Genomic DNA, 21,903 nt, shown 5'->3' with positions numbered 1-21,903 from the left:
TTTAAGAAAATTGAAATTATATCCAGCACTCTCTCAGACCACAGTGGAATAAAACTGAAAATCAACTCCAAAGGGAATCTTCAAAACAATGCAAATACATGGAAATTAAATAACCTGCTCCTGAATGATGATTGGGTCAAAAATGAAATCAAGATGGAAATTAAAAAATTCTTCAAACTGAATGACAATACAGGCTGTCTTTAGAAAGTTTTCTCTCACATTTTTCCTTTCAAATTAGAAGCCCTTCCTCAGATGTTACTTGTTTTTCTTCCCGCAGTAGGCTGTGAATTCCCACGAGGCAAGGACCAGATCTTTCTTCTATGTATTCCCAAGACCACCACAAGTGTTCAATAAATATGAAATGCTCAGTAAAGGTCTGCTGACTAAATCAACAAGTGAACGAACATTGGCAGTATACATCAGTCTTCCAAATAACTTTCCTCCCATTTAGTAGCAGGTCATAAAATTGTCCACCCTCTTAGGAAAAAAATCCAAACTTTATTAATTTAGTTACCTATGCTCATCTTTGATGAAGCTGGGCATTTAAATTCACCATAAGGTGAACTTATGAAGAATATTTATCTCACTAGCCTGGCAACTCTGGCCAGATTTTGACTAAATTGAGGCCACAGACCAAATTATTCTTAGGATAAAGAGGAAAAATATAATGTGACTCCAAACTTCACAGACATCCTTAAAAAATCTCACTCTAAATAAATTCATCTAAATTTGGACAGGAGAGTAGCAATGGTAAGTGTTAATTGGCAGAGAGTTCACAATTTTAACACTCCACTGTTACACAGAGTTTCCTAAAAGAGCAGCCTTCCCAAAGTTGTCTTGTGGTTAAAAAGCAAGCTTTAATTACACACACACACACACACACACACACACATCCCCACCCACCCAGCCATGCTTTTCATCTGTCCAGTTCCCACTTAGCAAACTGTTAATACATTTTAAAATACTTAAATTTTCAGAGTTAAAAAAAAAGAGCAGCTGTAATCCTAAGTAACGCAGTGTTTTCATCCCCGTCTCCCTGCAGAGACGTACCCAACTCCCAATGTCTAGGAGGACCTGGTGGTGGTTTTTTCCCTCTAGGTTTTGGACACAACCATCTGTCATTTGGCATTTAACCAACCCCGACTTCGAGCTCCTTCTCTAGATCAACAAGTATTAGCTCCTCTCTTCTGGAGTGAAGAAGCTGTAGGCACCTCTCCCCACAACCCTTAAAACAAATCTTATTAAAAGGTGACCGGAAATGAGTCACTGGAAACAGAAATTTCTTAAAAGATCTCTGAGAAAAACACATCTCCTTCCCCCTTACAACATAAGGGCCTCATTTAATATGCAAACAACCCACTCTTTGAGAAGTAACTTTTCAACGGCGGCACAGCTACAACAGTCTCGGTGATATCCTTCCACTGACCCTGACAACAGCCCTTCCAGCCACTAGCGACTCCGTTTACTTCCCCCGGAAACCCATCAGTTGCTGAAGTGACAACCAACACTGGAATGCCAGGGTTCGCCCAACAGGTAGTACGGGGAGGCGCCCCAGACGACAGGGCGTTCCCCCCACCCCACCCCGCCCTCTGGGCGCTCCACGCCGGCGTCCACCTGACCCCGCGCCTGGGGGATTGCGCGGGCTCCAGCGAGAGTGCCAAGGCTCTGCACGGCCGCGGGGAGGAGGTGAGCGCGCCCGATTCACGTCGCTTCCATGCCCACCTCCTCCCACTACGAGTCCCCTCCCCTTGCCACAGCACTGCCCTTATTGTTGGCCGCGTCTGTCACTTTGTAGGACTGGTGACATGAATGGATGGGCTGGACACACCTTCAGTCCTTTCAGAAAAAACACAAACCAGAAAAAACCGTCCAGATCTGCATAGAGAGGGGGAAAGACTCCCCCCGACGCTCCCAGAGCCTAAGCCGTCGGCCAGAGAAATTCACAGCTTCCCCCTCCCACACTCACTCCTCCCATCCCTTAAAAAAACGCCCAACGCAAATAAATAATATCGTTCCAAGCCCGCCGCCGTCCCGGGCGGCCTCTTCTCCCCGCCCGGCTCGGCGCGCTCCAGCCCTGCGGCAGGCGGCGACGAGAAGCTGCGGCTCCTTGTGCGGTGCGGCGGGCGCGCAGCAGGCCAGCCGGCGCCGCACTATGCTCCCCAGAGCGGTGGCAGCCCACGCCGGTGCGTACTGGGACGTGGTGGCTTCCTCCGCGTTCCTCAACCTCCCTGCTGCGCCCGGCTTTGGCAACCTGGGCAAGAGTTTCCTGATCGAGAACTTGCTGCGGGTCGGGGGTGCCCCGACGCCCGGGCTGCAGCCGCCCGCGCCGCACGGCCAGGCGACCGCCTTGGCCACCGCGGGCGCGCAACTCCGGCCCCTGCCCGCCAGCCCGGTTCCCCTAAAGCTGTGCGCCGCAGCCGAACAAGTTAGCCCCGCCGGGGCGCCCTACGGTACGCGGTGGGCTTTTCAAGTGCTCAGTCCCTCTATGGACAGTGCCAGGCTGCCGGGCCGGGCTCCGGGGGACCGAGACTGTACCTTCCAGCCTTCAGCGCCAGGTGAGCCAGCTCTCCCCTCCCTCCCCAGCCGCGACCGTGTCCCCAGGCCGGGCGGTCACGGTATCTGGCAGCGCCGGCGCTGCGCACTGTGCCCGGGGAGCGCTGGTTTGGGACCTTCCTGGAGCATTTCAAGCTTTAGTGGAGATGCCACTTTGGGAGTCGGGGGCCCAGGCGGAGGCGCACCACTTTCTGTGATTCTTTTTTGCCTCATCCCACCCATTCCATTCCACCAGCTTCCTTGCTGTTCCCTTCTTTCAACAGGTGGTAGGGCTCCTTAAGTTTTTGGCCTTAACTGGGAAACTCTGAAGGTTCTTCGGCCTGCCTGGATCAGTCTCAAGGGGTTTCACCAAGTTCAACGTTTCTAACCCGCCCGCTCTTGTGCCCCGGGCCGCACGACACCAGCTCTCAGAAAAGTTACTGACAAGGAGAGCTTCGCGCGGCCCAACTAGGGGAGATTTTGCCACTCAAACTGTTAGGATTGTCGGGATAGATCAGGAACGCGCGCAACGATCTTTGGAAGGAGAGTTGCACAAAGTTCTGGCTTTCTCCACTCTTAAATTTTGGATCACGTTAGGAGCAAAGAAATGAAGGCCGGCTCTTTCTTCGTGCTGAGCTGAAAAACAGCTGAATTGGCAACTGGAATAGGAAGTTCACCGATAAATAAGAATTTACCGAAAGAAGGGCAGTTTGGGTTTATTTTAATCACCGTATTAAACCTAACTAGTGGGACTGGGAAGAAGGATGCTGACAATTTAGTCAAATATTAGCTAAAGCTTATGTGGGGCTCCCTGAAATTGTCAGTGATAAAAGGGAAAAAGCCTCTTAGAGACTCGGAAACTGAGATCCAATTGGATTTTTTTTTTTTTTTTTTTTTTTTGGCTGCGTCCTTAAACGATCTTAACTCATTCTTTTAATCCCGATGGGTTTGTCCAGAATGACTAATAGACGCTTTTTCAGCAGTTTCCATTGTCCCAGCAAACTGCCGGATCAAATTTATTGCTAATGGCTTTATAGAATTTAACATGTTTAGAACCTGTCCTAGTCTTTCAGTTTGAAATGGTTACTAACAGAATGGAACAAATGTAACTATATGAACACCGGTCTCATTCACTTAGTGTAAAACCTAAATGCTAGGGAGCCTTTTTTGCACCCTGAAAGAGGAACAAACAGTTAAGGCAAAGTTTATGGAAATTTGGGCCTCTCTGTTCTTTTTGAAGTATTAGAAAAATTAGGCATAAAGCAGGTTCACTTGGACAAGAGTTAATAAATTATATTTCATAAAAATAACATTTTCCAGAAAATTTGTTGATTTGCATAACTTTTGGTGGCTTGTTTGTATTGATAGAAGTTATCTTTCAAGGATTCCTACGCTGTTTCTAATCATAATTGTCTCAGCCATGAAAAGGTATTTAATTTTAACCTTTGCAGATTTTACAGATTACATTTAAATAAAATAAATGCAAGTCAAGTGCAGTTATTTCAATAACCCTCGAAAGTAATTTCCCATATCTATTTATTTATTTCAAAATATTGCAACTAAAGGTTAAAAGTTTTCATAACTACATTTTTTATTTTCAAGAACATATTCATTCTTGTACACGTATTAAAGTGTCCAATTGCAAACATTGTTTTTGGAATAATTACGAGGGTTGTAAGAATTTTTATTCCCTTTTGAAGTATTCTAATACAGTTTAAGCATGTGTTTTTCCAAATATTTTATTCAATACTCATTGAAGAGATGATGTTCTAGATTTTCATTTGAACAAACAACCTTTGTTTTTTAAAAAATTATTCTTGTAAAGAAAACATTAGGTTCTGAAACTAGAAAAACATCTAAAGAAGAAAACTAAAATCTCATGAATTTGACCCCACAAATATGCTGCTTAAAACCAGAATTTATATTGATATATTTTGATAATTGGATAAAGAATGTAGTTTTCTGAACATTGCCCCGGTTTTATTTAAATTACAGATTCTTGCCTTACCAAATGTGGGAATTATTTTATGGAGTGTACAATTATGAAATTATAATGGAGTGCCAACAATTTTTTTTTTCCTATCAGGTGGAAATTAGGTGAGGATGAAATAGTGATTTGGTGTTCTGGGGGAGAGCCTAAGAGTTGGAGTTTTCGGGAAGATAATACTATATTTTTCTGAAATGTTGTCGAACAACCAGTTCTGATCCTTTAGACGTTAACTTGGGAGTGGACCACAAAATCTGATTTTAGTAATTTCTGCATGTTGACTGCCCGCTTTTTTCCCAGCCTTAATTTGTTCAGTGCACTACATCTAAATTTGAATAAGAAAGCCCCAGAGTTATTTCTAAGTTCATTGGTGAAATATACCACCATTTAACTGCGGGATTTCTGCTTCTGTATGCATTTTTGTTTCATTATTTTTCGTTATTTTTGTTACCTACTTTAAATATACCATATATTTCATTCATTCAGCACATGCTTACTGAGTGTCTCCCATGTATCAGGCTCTGTTCTAGGCCATTGGCATAATCAGTTAACAAAACAGCTGACTGACTGGGCCCTTGTAGAGCTTACATTCCATGTTCTGTACCGCTTTATAGGTTAGCAGCCATTTTCAAAACAGCTCCCTTAATCCTCCTAATAAGCTAATGAGATGGCTATGGGGATTCCAGTTGTTTTTCTTAATGATTATTTCATTTGCTCATTTTGTTTTTGTCCAAAGTATCACTTTAATCATCTATGAACTTGTGAAAGAGAAAAAAATTACTCCAAATCTTCAGACTCCTACCTTAGGTTAGTCTTTCATTGACTAGAAGAAAATAATGAGGGCCAATTGGATCACCAATTACATAGTATCACAATAATAAATCAAATTGTGATTTTGTACCTCTGCCCATAATGGAAGAAATTAGCTTTCCCTTTCCTCTTGTTATGAAATATATTTGAAAGGTGGTGACAGTTAAACACGGTAACACAAATTTACAGCTCATGGGCGAAAGTAGAGTTGTCAGTGCTTCATCCCTGAAAGTTGTTAAGGTTGAGTATTTACAGCAAGAAAAGCCACACTCCATAGCTATATGTTGTCAAGTTGTTTATATAGAATAGTTTTAAAACTTTAAAAATCAAAGGACTCAGAGCTAGGGAGGGGCACATTTAGGGCAATATTGGATAGTAAATAGGTTCTCCTGCAGGGCTTATATCTGAAAAAAGAAAAAATGTCATAAATGTATTATAGTTTATTAGTGGAAACCAAGAGGTTTTTGGAGTAAACTCTGATTATCAGACATCCTTCCTCAGAAGTTTGCCGATGCCATTATTTGTGACAATATTTGGAAAATATTATGCCTGATAAAAATATTCATGTCTTTGTATATAAAAGAGGGCCTGAAAATGTAAAATGCCGAAAGATTTAAATTCTCCTGGCTACAGAATGACATCAGTTTTCCAATTGGTGGTTATGCCATCAGTTCTCTTCAAAATAAGTGGAACAAATAGTCTTGCTTATTAATAACATTTGTTATTTTAAGCATTTTAGAAAATGTTTGACATAAAAATAATTTCCTGAATATAATTTCCTTTATTGTTTATTAAATCTATTCTTGTGCTGCGTATGAAAGGACTGGAAAGCAAATGTTCATTCTGGATAGGTGAGTTGAACTGCAAAAAGTAGTTTTGCCAAGTAAGTCATTCTGTGTAGTAAAGAAATAAAAGAGCATTAGTACTTTTTTTTTCTGGCATCCGGTTAGGATTTTTTCTGACCATCAATACTTAATGTGCACTCTGGTTTTCTTGTTTGTCTCCCAATCCCAGGTACTGTTTACTCACTGATTGTTGACTGTCTGAAACTATTCACACTTGTGTCTGGTGCTGCAAATGGTAGTTTTTTCCTCCACTGAGATACACTGAAAGTGTGAAATAAAATGGCCTCTCTTACATTTTAGGCACCTAGGGGAGGGAGAAAAGGGATTTGTGCTCAAGGTGGGGATTCCAGTCTAAGTAAAGACTTTGTGACCTTATTTTTTAAGCCTGAGTTTGAGCTTTCTGTTGTTGACACTATGATTTAGATTCGTTTTGACAAATTAAAATCATAGAATTTTGAGTGTTGATGCTGATTCAGAACCAGGATGACAAAAGGGGATTCCGAATGGGATAGTGATGGGACCCATGCTAGTGGTTCTTTGCTGAGGCCATCACTCCAGTCATCCTTTGGTGGAATTTTTTGAGAATTCCAGAACCATATTCTTTCTATGTCTGTATATTTTTCTGTAATCTGCTCAACATACCTTTTTATTTAAAATTAACATATTAATAACTTTTACCTAGTTTGTGAGTAATCAACTCTATGGTCCCTAAGTTAATAAACACCTTCAGGTTCAAGGAGAAGTTCTTGCAGTGGATGAAATAAAAGAGACTATTAAAACCAATATCTCTACCTCTCTTCTGCCCCAACACATGCTTCTCTTCTCTTCTTTGCTGTAACAACAAGCAAATTTCAATCTGGTAATATGTACTGAAACTCTTGAAGTTTAATAGTAAAACAGGAGTACATGGAGCAGGCAAATAAGAATGTTTTAGAACTTTCCACTTAGCTCCCTTCCTTTAGGGATTTGAGGGTTATTTTAAGAGATACGATGGTTTGAATGCCCGTAAATCTACGTATGGACTTACGTAGAATTAAACGTAGAATTTAGAGTGTTCAGGGTTATGCTACATGAAGTCAAAAGGATGCCGTATGTTTTGGGCAATTTAAAGGGATTGCCGAGATCGCACCACTGCACTCCAGCCTGGGTGACAGAGCGAGACTCTGTCTCAAAAAAAAAAAAAAAAAAAAAAAAAAGTGGGGGGGGATTGCCAAGGGTGATTTTATTTATATTTGTTTGCCATGGATGTGTTTCCAAGGTTTATATTGGAATCTAAGCTGTGCTTAGACTCCATGATAGTCCTCTTTGGGTGTGCTACCTCATTCCTGTTCTTGTTGACCAGTAGGTATCTTTTTGCTGTAAGAAGATATTTTATGGTTAGATTTGCTGCTGAACAGTGAAACGGTAGCAACTTAAAAGTGAAGGACCTAACATCCATGCATAATTTCTGTTTAATCGTTGTGTTCATAACATCCTTTGAGATTCTTTGCTATGAAAGTTTATACAGAAATGAAATTGTTATTTAAACTATTTAAAGAAATGTGTGCTTATATTAAGATGGGCGTTAAATGCGAAGATCTTTTGAGGATCTTGCTTTGCAACCCTTAATACAGTGTTTGTCTATTTAATTTTCGGTTAGAAGAAGCTCTAAGTAAAGTTTTTCTTAATTACAGTAGTTTTTCTTTATATGTACAATGAAAGGACACAACTTTTAAGTCAGTTTAAGTAACCTAAGTTTTCATTCAAATACACCTGGAGTCTGTCAGGAATAAAAAGGCAAGTTGTAAAATGAAACTATGATTTTTATCTAGGAATGCTTGTTAGAATCCTCATTTTAGACTTCATTAGATCATGTTTCTATTTTATACTCTCTTAGTAAGAAATTGGATTTTTGCCTTAACATATAACATACTTACCAGGCCCTTGTATTTTATTCCAAAATATTTTATTTTACTTTCAGTAGTGTTTCCACTTTTAATGAAATCTCTCTCTTTCATTCTTTTTAGCCTCCAGTCAATACTTAACTTGGCAATGCTGAGTGATTCATCACTCTATATAAAGTTACCATAGCTGATTTCATTTTTAATAGCATTATTCATTTTGTCAACCAGCTATTAGTTGAGAATATTTCAGGGGCACAGTTTTGTGAGGTATGTGAACAGTCAACTTAAGGTACTAAAATTCTCTCTGAAGTCAAAGATCAAAAAGCCTATAGGAGTTTTTAGACTTTTAGAACTGAAGCATTCAGGAAAAGGAAAGGAAAACAGAAAAAAACTTGGGTCTTTTTGTAAAAATTGCTGACTATTTTAATGCCTTCTTGTTTATAAATACTCCCCAGATGAACCAGGTTTTTCACTTTTCTTTCACATGTTCAGGGACCATGCCATAACAACCTTAATTTTTTGTTAACTCTAAGCACCATCAGAAATAGAATATACAATATATAGATTTCCACAAGGCCTCTTGAAAAGACTCAAAATTTCTTGTTCTTTAAAACTTTGTCTCTATTACTTTTAAAATTAAAATATGGGAAGGAGTTAATAAGTCATTCTTCGAGAAAATTTATGTACATTAAAAAAGAAATAAAAACTGTGACTTCTGGCAAGTTTTTAATAGATAACCTAGGGCTGGATTGAGTTTAGGTGTATTGAACAAGTTTTGTGGTTATATCGGGTCTGAAACAAAAAAGACCATCTGATTGTTTAAAGCTAGAACAGAATAACACCTATTTGTTTACATATTTCGTATAGCTGCTTCTCTATTGAATAGTCATAATGGAGACTGTGTAGCTCACAAACCGTAAAGTATTTACTATCTTGCTTTTTATAATACAAGTACGCCAGTGCTTGTTGCGACATGTAAATGGCAAATTGGTTAAATTTAAAACTACCTATAGCTCTCTGAACATTCCTGTATTTAAGTCTAGATTCAAGGTCTTCAGATTACTGATTCTGTAACCATAAGGAATTCATATAACCTCACAGAGCCTCTCTTTCTTCATTTCAAAATGTGAACAGTGGTAGACTCAGTATTTGACTTTAAAGCACATACCTCAAAAACCCACTGGTAAGATACAGGAAAAGATGCGCAGGACTCCTTCCCACCATTTCACCATAAGCAAAATATTGGTAAAAGGGATATTGTTGTATAAGAAGCCATCCCAAAACTCAGTGGCTTAAAGAACAATTTGTTATTTTCTCTTACAGTTTTGTGGGTTGACTGGGCTCAGCTGGGTGGTTCACACTTAGAATCTTGAGTAATGTTAGATGTCAACTGGGACTAAAGTCATGGGAAGATTTGACTGGGCTGGATGTCCAAGATGGCTACTCACATGGCTGGCGCTGATACCATCTGTTTACTGGGTGCTCAACTGGATCTGTTTATTGCAGCATTCATACTTGGGCTCTCCAAGTTTCTTGGCCTTTTTATAGCAGAGTGGCTGGGTTCTGAAAGGGAGAACACCAAGAGCACACATTCCAAAAACCCATGTGGCTTTGGAACTTTGGACATTCTGGTACTTCCAACACTAGGTCATATGAAGTCTTGCAGTTTCTTATGACTTAGTCTTGGAAGTGACATTCTGGAACTTCATAAGACTTAGTTGTAGAAGTTTCAGAATGTTATCTGCCATATCTCTTGGTTAAGCAAGTCACCGAGGCCATTCCGAATTCAAGAGAAGAAGAAATAGACCCCACTGTCAGTGGGAGGAGTACCAAATAATTTGTGATCATTTAAAATCTGTCCCAGGATGAAATCAAGATAACCAATATCAGATGCATTTCCTGGTAGGTCTATCTTCTGCTGGAGTAGACCAGTGCAGGAATTAATCACACAGAGTACTATAGCCGGGAGCTCAGGGAGCCTTCACAAAGGCTTGTAGTATTCTCTTTTGTGACATAGACTTTATAATACAAAGAGCAAGGAATCTCCTCAAGTTTAGATCATTTTTTTCAGAGTGGTCTAATTGAGACTCCCTGAGGGTAAGGCAGCAGAGGTGATGACCCTGGGCACCTGTGATGATCACAGTGAACTAGCGTCCCATAGCTGGAGGGAAGCCAGACCCTGTCAACTTGTTGGTGTTGTGAGGATAGATAAGATGTTGCTGGAAGTGTTCACACAAATGCTTGTCATCACCTGTTGCTACAGCACGTTGTTACTGCATAGCAGCTTTCCCTTTGGCCCTTCTTTTTTTTTTTTTTTTTTTTTTTTTTGAGACGGAGTCTCACTCTGTCGCCCAGGCTGGAGTGCAGTGGCCGGATCTCAGCTCACTGCAAGCTCCGCCTCCCGGGTTTATGCCATTCTCCTGCCTCAGCCTCCCGAGTAGCTGGGACTACAGGCACCCGCCACCTCGCCCCGCTAGTTTTTTGTATTTTTTTAGTAGAGACAGGGTTTCACCGTGTTAGCCAGGCTGGTCTCGATCTCCTGACCTCGTGATCCACCCATCTCGGCCTCCCAAAGTGCTGGGATTACAGGCTTGAGCCACCGCGCCCAGCCTGGCCCTTCTTTATTCCACTGCATCCCATCCACCACTGCCAGGTGAACTTTTCTCAAATGTAGTTTTCATCATGTCACCAAGCTACTCAGGAGAATCCAAATTATCCAATTTGACTACAGATTAAATGAAATTACCTAGTTTGGCCTTTAAGACCTTAATTCCATCAACTGCATTTAACTCTTCTAGCCACATTGCTTAATGTTCACCCCTTGAACCTTGTCCCAGTAGCCAGGCTGGTCTCCTTCACCTGCCCCATGTGTTAACACCATCTTTGCCTCTTTTCCTTTGTCCCTGCAACCTTTTCTTTTTGGAATGGTTTCATTCTCTTCTTTTGCCCTTCCAAGTACTTTCCAAATCAAGACCCTGATTAAGATGTTTCTCCTGCTTAAAGCCTTCTTTGAACAAGCCTTTCTTAAAATATCCTTTTCTTTTTATTCTGTATTTCAGTAGAAGTCTGGACAATACTGCTTTTTTATATGCTGTTTTAGTCTTGATCTCAGATTATATAGTAATGGCAAGAGGAGAGGCTAACATTTATTGATTGTCTACGATGTGTCAGGTGTTGTTTTATGTTCTTTTCATGGTCTCATCCTTGCTCTATTTTATAATTACCCACAAAGTGAAAAAATGCTGTGCGGGTGTCCAATCCTAGCCAGCCTGATTTAAAACAATTGGTGTAAGGGCTAGGCATCTGTATCTTTGAGAAGCAGCCCAGACAATTCTAATGTGTATTCAGGGTTGAGAACCACTGGCTATGGATGTGCACAGTATGAATTTTGTTAGATTGCATTTCCTTGGGGAGTGTGTCAGGTTTCACTGAACAAAATTGAATTTGGAGTAACTGAGAAATTTACATTTCATTTCATTAACCAGCAGACTCAAATCTGTAAGTTAAAGAATATTAAAAAATATAAATTATTCCAGCAAGGAAAACTCCTTTTTCAATCTTTGTAGTCCCGGCACACAGTGCAGTGCTCAGCAGTTGACGGATAGGCAATACATATTATTTGCCCTAAGTTGAAAGGACAGAAGCAAACAAGTAGACACTTCATTCGATTTATCTTCTCATGAGCTGTACCGAAACATTAAGACCTTTTGTTTCTCTGTCTTTAAAACACCTTTGAGGCAAAAAATGCAGGCTTCTCTTGTTTTCTGATAAACAGAAAGGTAAAGGATGAATTTACCTAACTTGTTATGCCTGGTGATTGAAGGCAAGGTTTGCAATTAGATCACATGAATGAATTACTTTCAGATGTACTAAGTATTAAAATAAATCAAACCTCATTAGCTAATTGATATATTTCTTTGTTCCAACTACTCAAGACAGATGTTTGCTGTTCTTTGGAGTCTTGTTTTGGGTCTATCCCACCATAGACTGTCTGTTCAATTGTGTATTACTTGCAAGTCGGAAGTTTAGATTTTTAACTTCTCAATGGCCATGTACCTGGCATGTGAAGGAGGTCATTAAAACCATCCTTTTGGAATTATTTACTTCTCTGTCATTATTATTATTTGTAATCTATTTATTATTTATTATTAAATTATTTATTTTAATTATTAATTTTAAATAATTAACTATTAATATTATTTTTTTATTATACTTTAAGTTCTACGGTACATGTGGATAACGTGCAGGTTTGTTACATATGTATACTTGTGCCATGTTGGTGTGCTGCACCCATCAACTCGTCAGCACCCATCAACTCGTCATTTACATCAGGTATAACTCCCGATGCAATCCCTCCCTCCCCCCTCCCCCCTACCCCCTCCCCATGATAGGCCCCGGTGTGTGATGTTCCCCTTCCCGAGTCCAAGTGATCTCATTGTTCAGTTCCCACCTATGAGTGAGAACATGCGGTGTTTGGTTTTCTGTTCTTGCTATAGTTTGCTGAGAATGATGGTTTCCAGCTGCATCCATGTCCCTACAAAGGACACAAACTCATCCTTTTTGATGGCTGCATAGTATTCCATGGTGTATATGTGCCACATTTTCTTAATCCAGTCTGTCACTGATGGACATTTGGGTTGATTCCAAGTCTTTGCTATTGTAAATAGTGCCGCAATAAACATACGTGTGCATGTGTCTTTATAGCAGCATGATTTATAATCCTTTGGGTATATACCCAGTAATGGGATGGCTGGGTCATATGGTACTTCTAGTTCTAGATCCTTGAGGAATCGCCATACTGTTTTCCATAATGGTTGAACTAGTTTACAATCCCACCAACAGTGTAAAAGTGTTCCTATTTCTCCACATCCTCTCCAGCACCTGTTGTTTCCTGACTTTTTAATGATTGCCATTCTAACTGGTGTGAGATGGTATCTCACTGTGGTTTTGATTTGCATTTCTCTGATGGCCAGTGATGATGAGCATTTTTTCATGTGTCTGTTGGCTGTATGAATGTCCTCTTTTGAGAAATGTCTATTCATATCCTTTGCCCACTTTTTGATGGGGTTGTTTGTTTTTTTCTTGTAAATTTGTTTGAGTTCTTTGCAGGTTCTGGATATTAGCCCTTTGTCTGATGAGTAGATTGCAAAAATTTTCTCCCATTCTGTAGGTTGCCTGTTCACTCTGATGGTAGTTTCTTTTGCTGTGCAAAAGCTCTTTAGTTTAATTAGATCCCATTTGTTAATTTTGGCTTTTGTTGCCATTGCTTTTGGTGTTTTAGACATGAAGTCTTTGCCCATGCCTATGTCCTGAATGGTATTACCTAGGTTTTCTTCCAGGGTTTTTATGGCATTAGGTCTAACATTTAAGTCTCTAATCCATCTTGAATTAATTTTCGTATAAGGAGTAAGGAAAGGATCCAGTTTCAGCTTTCTACTTATGGCTAGCCAATTATCCCAGCACCATTTATTAAATAGGGAATCCTTTCCCCATTTCTTGTTTTTCTCAGGTTTATCAAAGATCAGATGGCTGTAGATGTGTGGTATTATTTCTGAGGACTGTGTTCTGTTCCATTGGTCTATATCTCTGTTTTGGTACCAGTACCATGCTGTTTTGGTTACTAAGCCTTGTAGTATAGTTTGAAGTCAGGTAGTGTGATGCCTCCAGCTTTGTTCTTTTGACTTAGGATTGTCTTGGCAATGCGGGCTCTTTTTTGGTTCCATATGAACTTTAAAGCAGTTTTTTCCAATTCTGTGAAGAAACTCATTGGTAGCTTGATGGGGATGGCATTGAATCTATAAATTACCTTGGGCAGTATGGCCATTTTCATGATCTTGATTCTTCCTATCCATGAGCATGGTATGTTCTTCCATTTGTTTGTGTCCTCTTTTATTTCACTGAGCAGTGGTTTGTAGTTCTCCTTGAAGAGGTCCTTTACATCCCTTGTAAGTTGGATTCCTAGGTATTTTATTCTCTTTGAAGCAATGGTGAATGGAAGTTCATTCATGATTTGGCTCTCTGTCTGTTACTGGTGTATAAGAATGCTTGTGATTTTTACACATTAATTTTGTATCCTGAGACTTTGCTGAAGTTTCTTATCAGCTTAGGAGATTTTGGGCTGAGACAATGGGGTTTGCTAAATATACAATCATGTCATCTGCAAACAGGGACAATTTGACTTCTTCTTTTCCTAACTGAATACCCTTGATTTCTTTCTCTTGCCTGATTGCCCTAGCCAGAACTTCCAACACTGTGTTAAATAGGAGTGGTGAGAGAGGGCATCCCTGTCTTGTGCCAGTTTTCAAAGGGAATTTTTCCAGTTTTTGCCCATTCAGTATGATATAGGCTGTGGGTTTGTCATAAATAGCTCTTATTATTTTGAGATATGTTCCATCAATACCAAATTTATTGAGAGTTTTTAGCATGAAGGGCTGTTGAATTTTGTCAAAGGCCTTTTCTGCATCTATTGAGATAATCATATGGTTTTTTGTCTTTGGTTCTGTTTATATGCTGGATTACGTTTATTGATTTGCATACGTTGAACCAGGCTTGCATCCCGGGGATGAAGCCCACTTGATCATGGTGGATAAGCTTTTTGATGTGCTGCTGGATCAGGTTTGCCAGTATTTTATTGAGGATTTTTGCATCGATGTTCATCAGGGATATTGGTCTAAAATTCTCTTTTTTTGTTGTGTCTCTGCCAGGCTTTGGTATCAGGATGATGTTGGCCTCATAAAATGAGTTAGGGAGGATTCCCTCTTTTTCTATTGATTGGAATAGTTTCAGAAGGAATGGTACCAACTCCTCCTTGTACCTCTGGTAGAATTCAGCTGTGAATCCATCTGGTCCTGGACTTTTTTGGGTTGGTAGGCTATTAATTATTGCCTCAATTTCAGAGCCTGCTATTGGTCTATTCAGGGATTCAGCTTCTTCCTGGTTTAGTCTTGGGAGAGTGTAAGTGTCCAGGAAATTATCCATTTCTTCTAGATTTTCCAGTTTATTTGCGTAGAGGTGTTTATAGTATTCTCTGATGGTAGTTTGTATTTCTGTGGGGTCGGTGGTGATATCCCCTTTATCATTTTTTATTGCGTCTATTTGATTCTTCTCTCTTTTCTTCTTTATTAGTCTTGCTAGCGGTCTATCAATTTTGTTGATCTTTTCAAAAAACCAACTCCTGGATTCATTGATTTTTTGGAGGGTTTTTTGTGTCTCTATCTCCTTCAGTTCTGCTCTGATCTTAGTTATTTCTTGACTTCTGCTAGCTTTCGAATGTGTTTGCTCTTGCTTCTCTAGTTCTTTTAATTGTGATGTTAGAGTGTCAATTTTAGATCTTTCCAGGTTTCTCTTGTGGGCATTTAGTGCTATAAATTTCCCTCTACACACTGCTTTAAATGTGTCCCAGAGATTCTGGTATGTTGTATCTTTGTTCTCATTGGTTTCAAAGAACATCTTTATTTCTGCCTTCATTTCGTTGTGTACCAGTAGTCATTCAGGAGCAGGTTATTCAGTTTCCATGTAGTTGAGCGGTTTTGATTGAGTTTCTTAGTCCTGAGTTCTAGTTTGATTGCACTGTGGTCTGAGAGACAGTTTGTTATAATTTCTGTTCTTGTACATTTGCTGAGGAGTGCTTTACTTCCAATTATGTGGTCAATTTTGGAATAAGTGCGATGTGGTGCTGAGAAGAATGTATATTCTGTTGATTTGGGGTGAGAGTTCTGTAGATGTCTATTAGGTCTGCTTGCTGCAGAGATGAGTTCAATTCCTGGATATCCTTGTTAACTTTCTGTCTCGTTGATCTGTCTAATGTTGACAGTGGGGAGTTGAAGTCTCTCATTATTATTGTATGGGAGTCTAAGTCTCTTTGTAAGTCTCTAAGGACTTGCTTTATGAATCTGGGTGCTCCTGTATTGGGTGCATATATATTTAGGATAGTTAGCTCTTCCTGTTGAATTGATCCCTTTAATTAATTTAATTAATTAACTATAAATATTATTTATTATAATAATATTCTTAATTATTTACTTCCCTGTCATTCTTTCCTAGAGGGTTTTTTCCCCCAGTGGTTGCCTTAGTAAGATACTTTGGAACTTTCTGTTATTTCTCCTCATCCTTCTTAAATGCAGTGGGCTCCTGAAATTTATTTGAAAGTTTTATTAGTGGTCTTTAGTATTCTTCCTTCCAAAAACAGTTCAAGTCAGTTAGTACCATAGTTTGTATTGCCAATAAGAATGTGGTTTCACACCATTTAGATTCCTGATGTTCTTCTGCTTTACTAAAGGAGAATGAAAAGAACAAAAAACAATTTAAAAAATTATTGTTTTCTAGAAAACAGAATAATTTCTCAGTAGCTAAACTTGTAACCTTGCTTGGCTATGGGATACTTGTATCACAGAACCATCTAGTCAGCTAAGTTAAAAAAATCAGTCCAGTTCACCATTAGGTTGGCTAGAAGTTCCCATCTTAAATAAACATGCAAAATAAAAAGTATCTTGAATCTATATCTTCAAATAAGTCATACGGAAAGTTCATGAAGTTTTCTCTGAATACATAATTTTAGTCATTTGGATTCAGACAGGCCCCAGTTTAGTTCCAAAGATTTTAAGTCATTTTGTTTGTCACTCATAACAGTTTCACACAGAAATTGAAAGCTTGATTGGTAGGTGTATCAGTCAGGGTTCCCTAGAGGAACAGAACTCATAGGATATGTAGGCATATATGTAAAGGGGAGTTTATTAAGTATTAACACAAGATCACAAGGTCCCACAATAGGACGTATGCAAGCTGAGGAGCAAGGAGAGTCAGTTTGAGTCCCATAACTGAAGAACTTGGAGTCCAGCGTTTGAGGGAAGGAAGCATGGGAGAAAGATGTAGGCTGGTAGGCTAGGCCAGTCTAGTCTTTTCACTTTTTTCTGCCTGCTTTATATTCTAGCTGTGCTGGTAGCTGATTAGATGGTGCCCACCCAGCCTTTCCCAGCCCACTAACTCAAATGTTAATCTCCCTTGCAACACCCTCGCAGACACACGCAGCATCAATACTTTGCATCCTTCAATCTAATCAAGTTGACACTCAGTATTAGCCATCACAGTAGGATATGAAATTTGGAGTGTCTCAAGATGTTGTATTAATATAAACTGACGTCATGCTGTAGAACCTGACCTGTTTATATTTTTTTTCCAGAGGAAAGGCCATTTTTTTTCTTTCTCATGGAAATCTTGGGAGATGTGTCAGTTATCCAGGGTCAAGCTCTTATTGAATAACTGGCAGAGTCATGGTGCATGAAATCTCTCTCCCTCATGGCTAGTAATTAATTATTATATTAAATCTTTATTGTTTTTCTCATCCTTTTTTCTTTTAATTTGCTGTGAGCGGTCATAATCACATTTCAGATGTGTTGAATGTTAATGAATCAATGAGATAGCATGTGTTAAATTTGTAGCTAGTCCAGTGCCTGATATATAGTAAGCACTCCTTAAATATTATCATTATAAATATTGTTCAGTGAGCCTACAGTTAATCATTTCTAACATGATAAATGATTAAGCAACTGCATCTAGATGGCACGGATCAGGTTTGAAATGCATTTTATATAGGATCAAATTACCTTTTCTACCTTTTTCAGAGCACCTTCCAAGTAGTTCTTGAGGGTTTATGGCACGTCTATCAATTTGTCACTTTGTTTTCTTCAAAACTGAGTTTCCTGTTTTGGTCATTACTTAAAAAATGTATATGGTTCACTAAAGTTAAAAGTGCTACATATATAATATATATATATATATATATATATATATATATATATATGGTATGTATATATGTATACCTTCAATGCAGTGCATTGTTTTAAATGGTGATTTCTTAAGACCATTCAGTGCTCCTGCAATCACATGCTCACTGGATTAGCATTTGACTTAGGTCAAAATAGGAACACATTAAAATAAAAAACCACTTAATTGGAATTTTACAGTGATTTTCACATAAACCAGCTTAAACAAGATGTATTTGTGTATAGCAATCAGGAATTGACTTAAACTCATGTGTAAATATGTGTGTCAAAAAGATGATTTAAAATGGTGAAAAATTGTACACAATAGAATTTCAAGCCTGGTCATGTCACAAAATGTGAAGAAGTCCAGTTCTTTAGTCAAAACTAGAATTGTTACTGTAGATTATGATTAATTTTTTTGCAATTACAGATTTTGATACTGTCATTTTGATTACAGCTTTTATATATTAAGATAGGGTAATGTAGAGCGATATAGACTATTCAATTAAAATGGTTTTGCTGGTTAATTCAGCATTAAGATCAGACATCTGTAAACCACATTTATCACTAAGAATTTAATTGATCATTTGAAACAAACACTTGATTTAATTGATCATTAAAACAAACACTTGATTCTTTAAAAGCCCAAGTATTTAAAAAACCTAAAAGCATTAATGTTAACAACTTCCCATTGTGTGCTAGGAAGAAAACTGCATTTATGATTAATCTGCAATTTTAAAGCACCCAGGACCCTGAAATACTATAATAATTCTTATTGGGAACTATACTTATTTTGATACATCCTTCACAGAAATTGTGAAAATAAACATGAACATAACTCATCAGTTCGTTAAAATACAAGTCTGAAATTACTGTGTTCTTCAAAAAGGTATGTAGTCATATGGAAACAATATTCACTGAATGTGATTAAGAAAAGGAAAGAATTTGTCACTTGAATATGAAAGGAGAATCATAAAAATATTTATTTTCAAGTCATGTTTTAGATTTCAAGGTCATCAGTTATGAAAGATGCCATGTTTTAGGATGGGTCAGGAAGCAGGGGAAGGATTAATTCTTGACCCTCATTCTTTCCCTAAGACCAGGGAAGTTTTCTGTTTGTTAGTTTGGAAGACCATTTGCTCAATTACTAAAAAAGTTTTGACTATTTAGAATGTGCTAGGCACTCTGTTCAGAGTGTGTCATGGTATGGGCAAGTGCCCACTTTAGGCAATCTCCACCTACAGTTATATTGTATTAAACACATTCTATGAAGGGACATGGTGTGTCTAAGGCACATAACCAAAGCATGGCATACAGTAAGTGCTCAGTAATGGAGAGTTATTATTCATGTTTTATCCTTTATAACTGTTGTCATCTACTGAGGAACAGAGTTTAGCTTAAAATGTTAAATTCAAAGAGGATGATTCATCATTTCTATGATGGTTTTATAGTTAAAATAATAGAACAACTTATACTAATGAGACTTCAAAAAATTTTATTTTAAAATTTTATAGAAGTTTTTAGTCACCAAAATGGGTCTCTTTTTCATACTTTTGCACAGGAGTAATCATAAATAGTTCATGCGTCTCTCCTGAAAATTTTATGAATAGATTATTTTAATAAAACTATGCAGAGCAGAATTACACGGCAACTCACTATACTAGAAACACATATCTTCAGGGTGACTAGATTTCTCTTGAGATAAGATGGGATTATTCTCAAATACTTTAAGTCATGTAAATGTGATCAGAAACACTACTTTTTGTTATGGAATCGCTCAGTAAATTTACTCTTACCAACTTTGGAATCCAAGTAACTATATGTTTCAAAGAACCATCTGAAAATAAGCAAAGTGATACAAACTTTAACAATCAAATGTAAGCACATAAAATTTAAATCGTTTCTTGGTAAGTAGCATATCTAGAGCTGTGCTATTTAATGTAACCCCTAGTCGTATGAGTCTATTTAAATATAAGTGAATTTAGATTAAACATTCAGTTATTCATTATATTAGCTACATTTTAAGTGTACAGTAGCTGTATGTGGGTAGCAGATACCATTTTGAACAATGCAGATGTAGACATTTCCAATAATCACAGATAGTTTTCTTGGACAGTGTTGCTCTAGGGTATTTTAAATAAAGGAATATTTGATGTTTACTGTTTACAATGATGACTGCGCAGAAAATGATCTAAGAGGCTTGGTGTTTCATAGTCTCTTTGCGTCTTTCCACCACACCTCTCAAATCTTGAGATTATTTGGCATGCTCTTTGACAGACAAAGGCTACTTTACAACAACTTTAATTTCAAAACAAAACTAAGCAAAGTATTTACTCAATGACTTTTAGGAAACTGGAGTTTTGAATATTGTCTTAAAGAAATGGCTAATCAATGAGATCAATGCTTTCTCCGCAGCACCTTCCAAACATTTTCTTCTGAGCGCGCCGCCATTCTACTCGGCGTGCTGTGGTGGGTCCTGTCGGCGCACTGCATCCTCCGCTGCTTTTCCAAGTAAGTTTTTATGCTTCATCAGCAATGCCTCAGTTACTCTGTAAACGAAAGCTGCAGGATTTAATGTGCTCTGGAAAACTAATTGGTAATGCAACGGCAAGGAGCTAATTCCTCACTAAAAATCACAGCAATCCTATTCAGGAGCTTTCCAGAGATTTATCAAACCTCAGCACACTGAGCAATTGTGAGCAGTTCTAATGGCATTGAAACCCAGGGCCGACACATCACCAAAAGCAACTTGTTTTCCATTTGATATAAAAGATCTCGGAGGGACCAGTTTGGCTTTTCTGAAATGTGTAGCAACACTCCTTTAAAGAAGAGGAAAAAGGAAAGGAAGGAAGGTGAAAAAGTTGTGCTGTGTAAAATTTCCATTCCGCTTAAAATGTAACACAGAAAGTCACTAAGTATCTATGGAGAATAATTCCCCCTTTAAAATTGTCAAGATCATGAGAGGAGATAAATCTCTCATTTTTGGCATCTTGAAGGTAACCAACCAGAACTGTTGGAAATATTTTCAAGAGAACTCTTTTCTCCCAACATTATAAAAGCAAAATTTTAGTAGAGTCTGGGGGTGGAGTGAGAATGACAGACTTTCGAAATCTCGCAGCGTGCACACACACACTCTCACAGGCAAAGGAAAAACACAGGCATAAAAGTAAAGTTCCCCTTGGTCTTGAGATTTCTGGGTCAGATGAGAATCTCTAGGCAGGGAATTTGAGTTTATGGTAAAGAGATCCAGTGGAGGGGTGCATTTCTTTCAGCTGCCCAAGAGAAAACACTTATTCAGCTTAACAGCTCTGTCAGGTGAAAAGTGAAATAAGAGTTGAGTCCGGCTCCTGTGCCGAACCCCATCACGGTTCAATTCAGATCCCTGCTGCCTCTGTGCATGTGTCTTGGGAATGGTTCAGGAAAACAGTTGCTCGACAGAATAATTCCTGACAAGTGAGGCAGCAAATGCTGGCGGTTTAATGAGCTGCAGGCTCTGAGCATCTCTTTAGGGGGCTGATACTTTCCCACAGAGCACTTTACATGGCTGAGACCCGGCCACAATGGGTGACAGACCCGTGACCAATCGTCACTTTCACTCGACTCATCCACACGCGACCTCACCACGATTTTTCACTCTGCAGATGAACTTTAGGAACCATTTCACATGGAAAAGGCTTGGGCAAGGGTCAGTTGCCCTTTTGTATGGTCATAAAGCAAGGCTCTGTGTGTCAGTCTTTTCTCCTGTCTCACATTCCAAGTGAATTTCTGGACACCATTTAAAACACTTGACTGAAAAATAAAGCAGTGAATGAAACTGACTTTTATAGACTCATTCTAGCTCATCTTCCCATATAACCCTGTCTACCTGAAAAGGGATTTAGTCGATGAGCTGAGTGTATACAGGGACTTGTTGAATACATAGGGCCCATTATCAACTGTGGGGATTGTTTATTAACCGAGACTGATACACTACTATTTTGGAAGTGACCTATTAATTGTCCATTTAACTAGAATGTATTGAATTCAAACAGAAAAATAGAAACCATGACTAAACCTTTTACTCGCTCCTTCAAGGTGGTCTCCTA

The 21,903-nt window shown here is 38.7% G+C and overlaps 1 protein-coding gene across 1 annotated transcript in view; it reads left to right on the top strand.

Annotated features, from left to right (window-relative positions):
• Window positions 1-2,014: 2,014 nt before the first annotated feature.
• The window catches only part of DBX2 (developing brain homeobox 2), a 39,554-nt gene continuing 19,665 nt past the window's right edge, over window positions 2,015-21,903 (top strand). The window contains exons 1-2 of the mRNA XM_050749430.1: window positions 2,015-2,555; window positions 20,234-20,329. Of these exons, the coding sequence (XP_050605387.1) occupies window positions 2,153-2,555; window positions 20,234-20,329 (499 nt within the window). The 5' untranslated portion in view covers window positions 2,015-2,152. The remainder of the gene's footprint in view (window positions 2,556-20,233; window positions 20,330-21,903) is intronic.

The sequence above is a fragment of the Macaca thibetana genome, chromosome 11, assembly GCF_024542745.1.
Source record: "Macaca thibetana thibetana isolate TM-01 chromosome 11, ASM2454274v1, whole genome shotgun sequence".
Classification (NCBI taxonomy): Eukaryota; Metazoa; Chordata; class Mammalia; order Primates; family Cercopithecidae; genus Macaca; species Macaca thibetana.
This window is presented reverse-complemented; position numbering and strand designations above follow the sequence as displayed.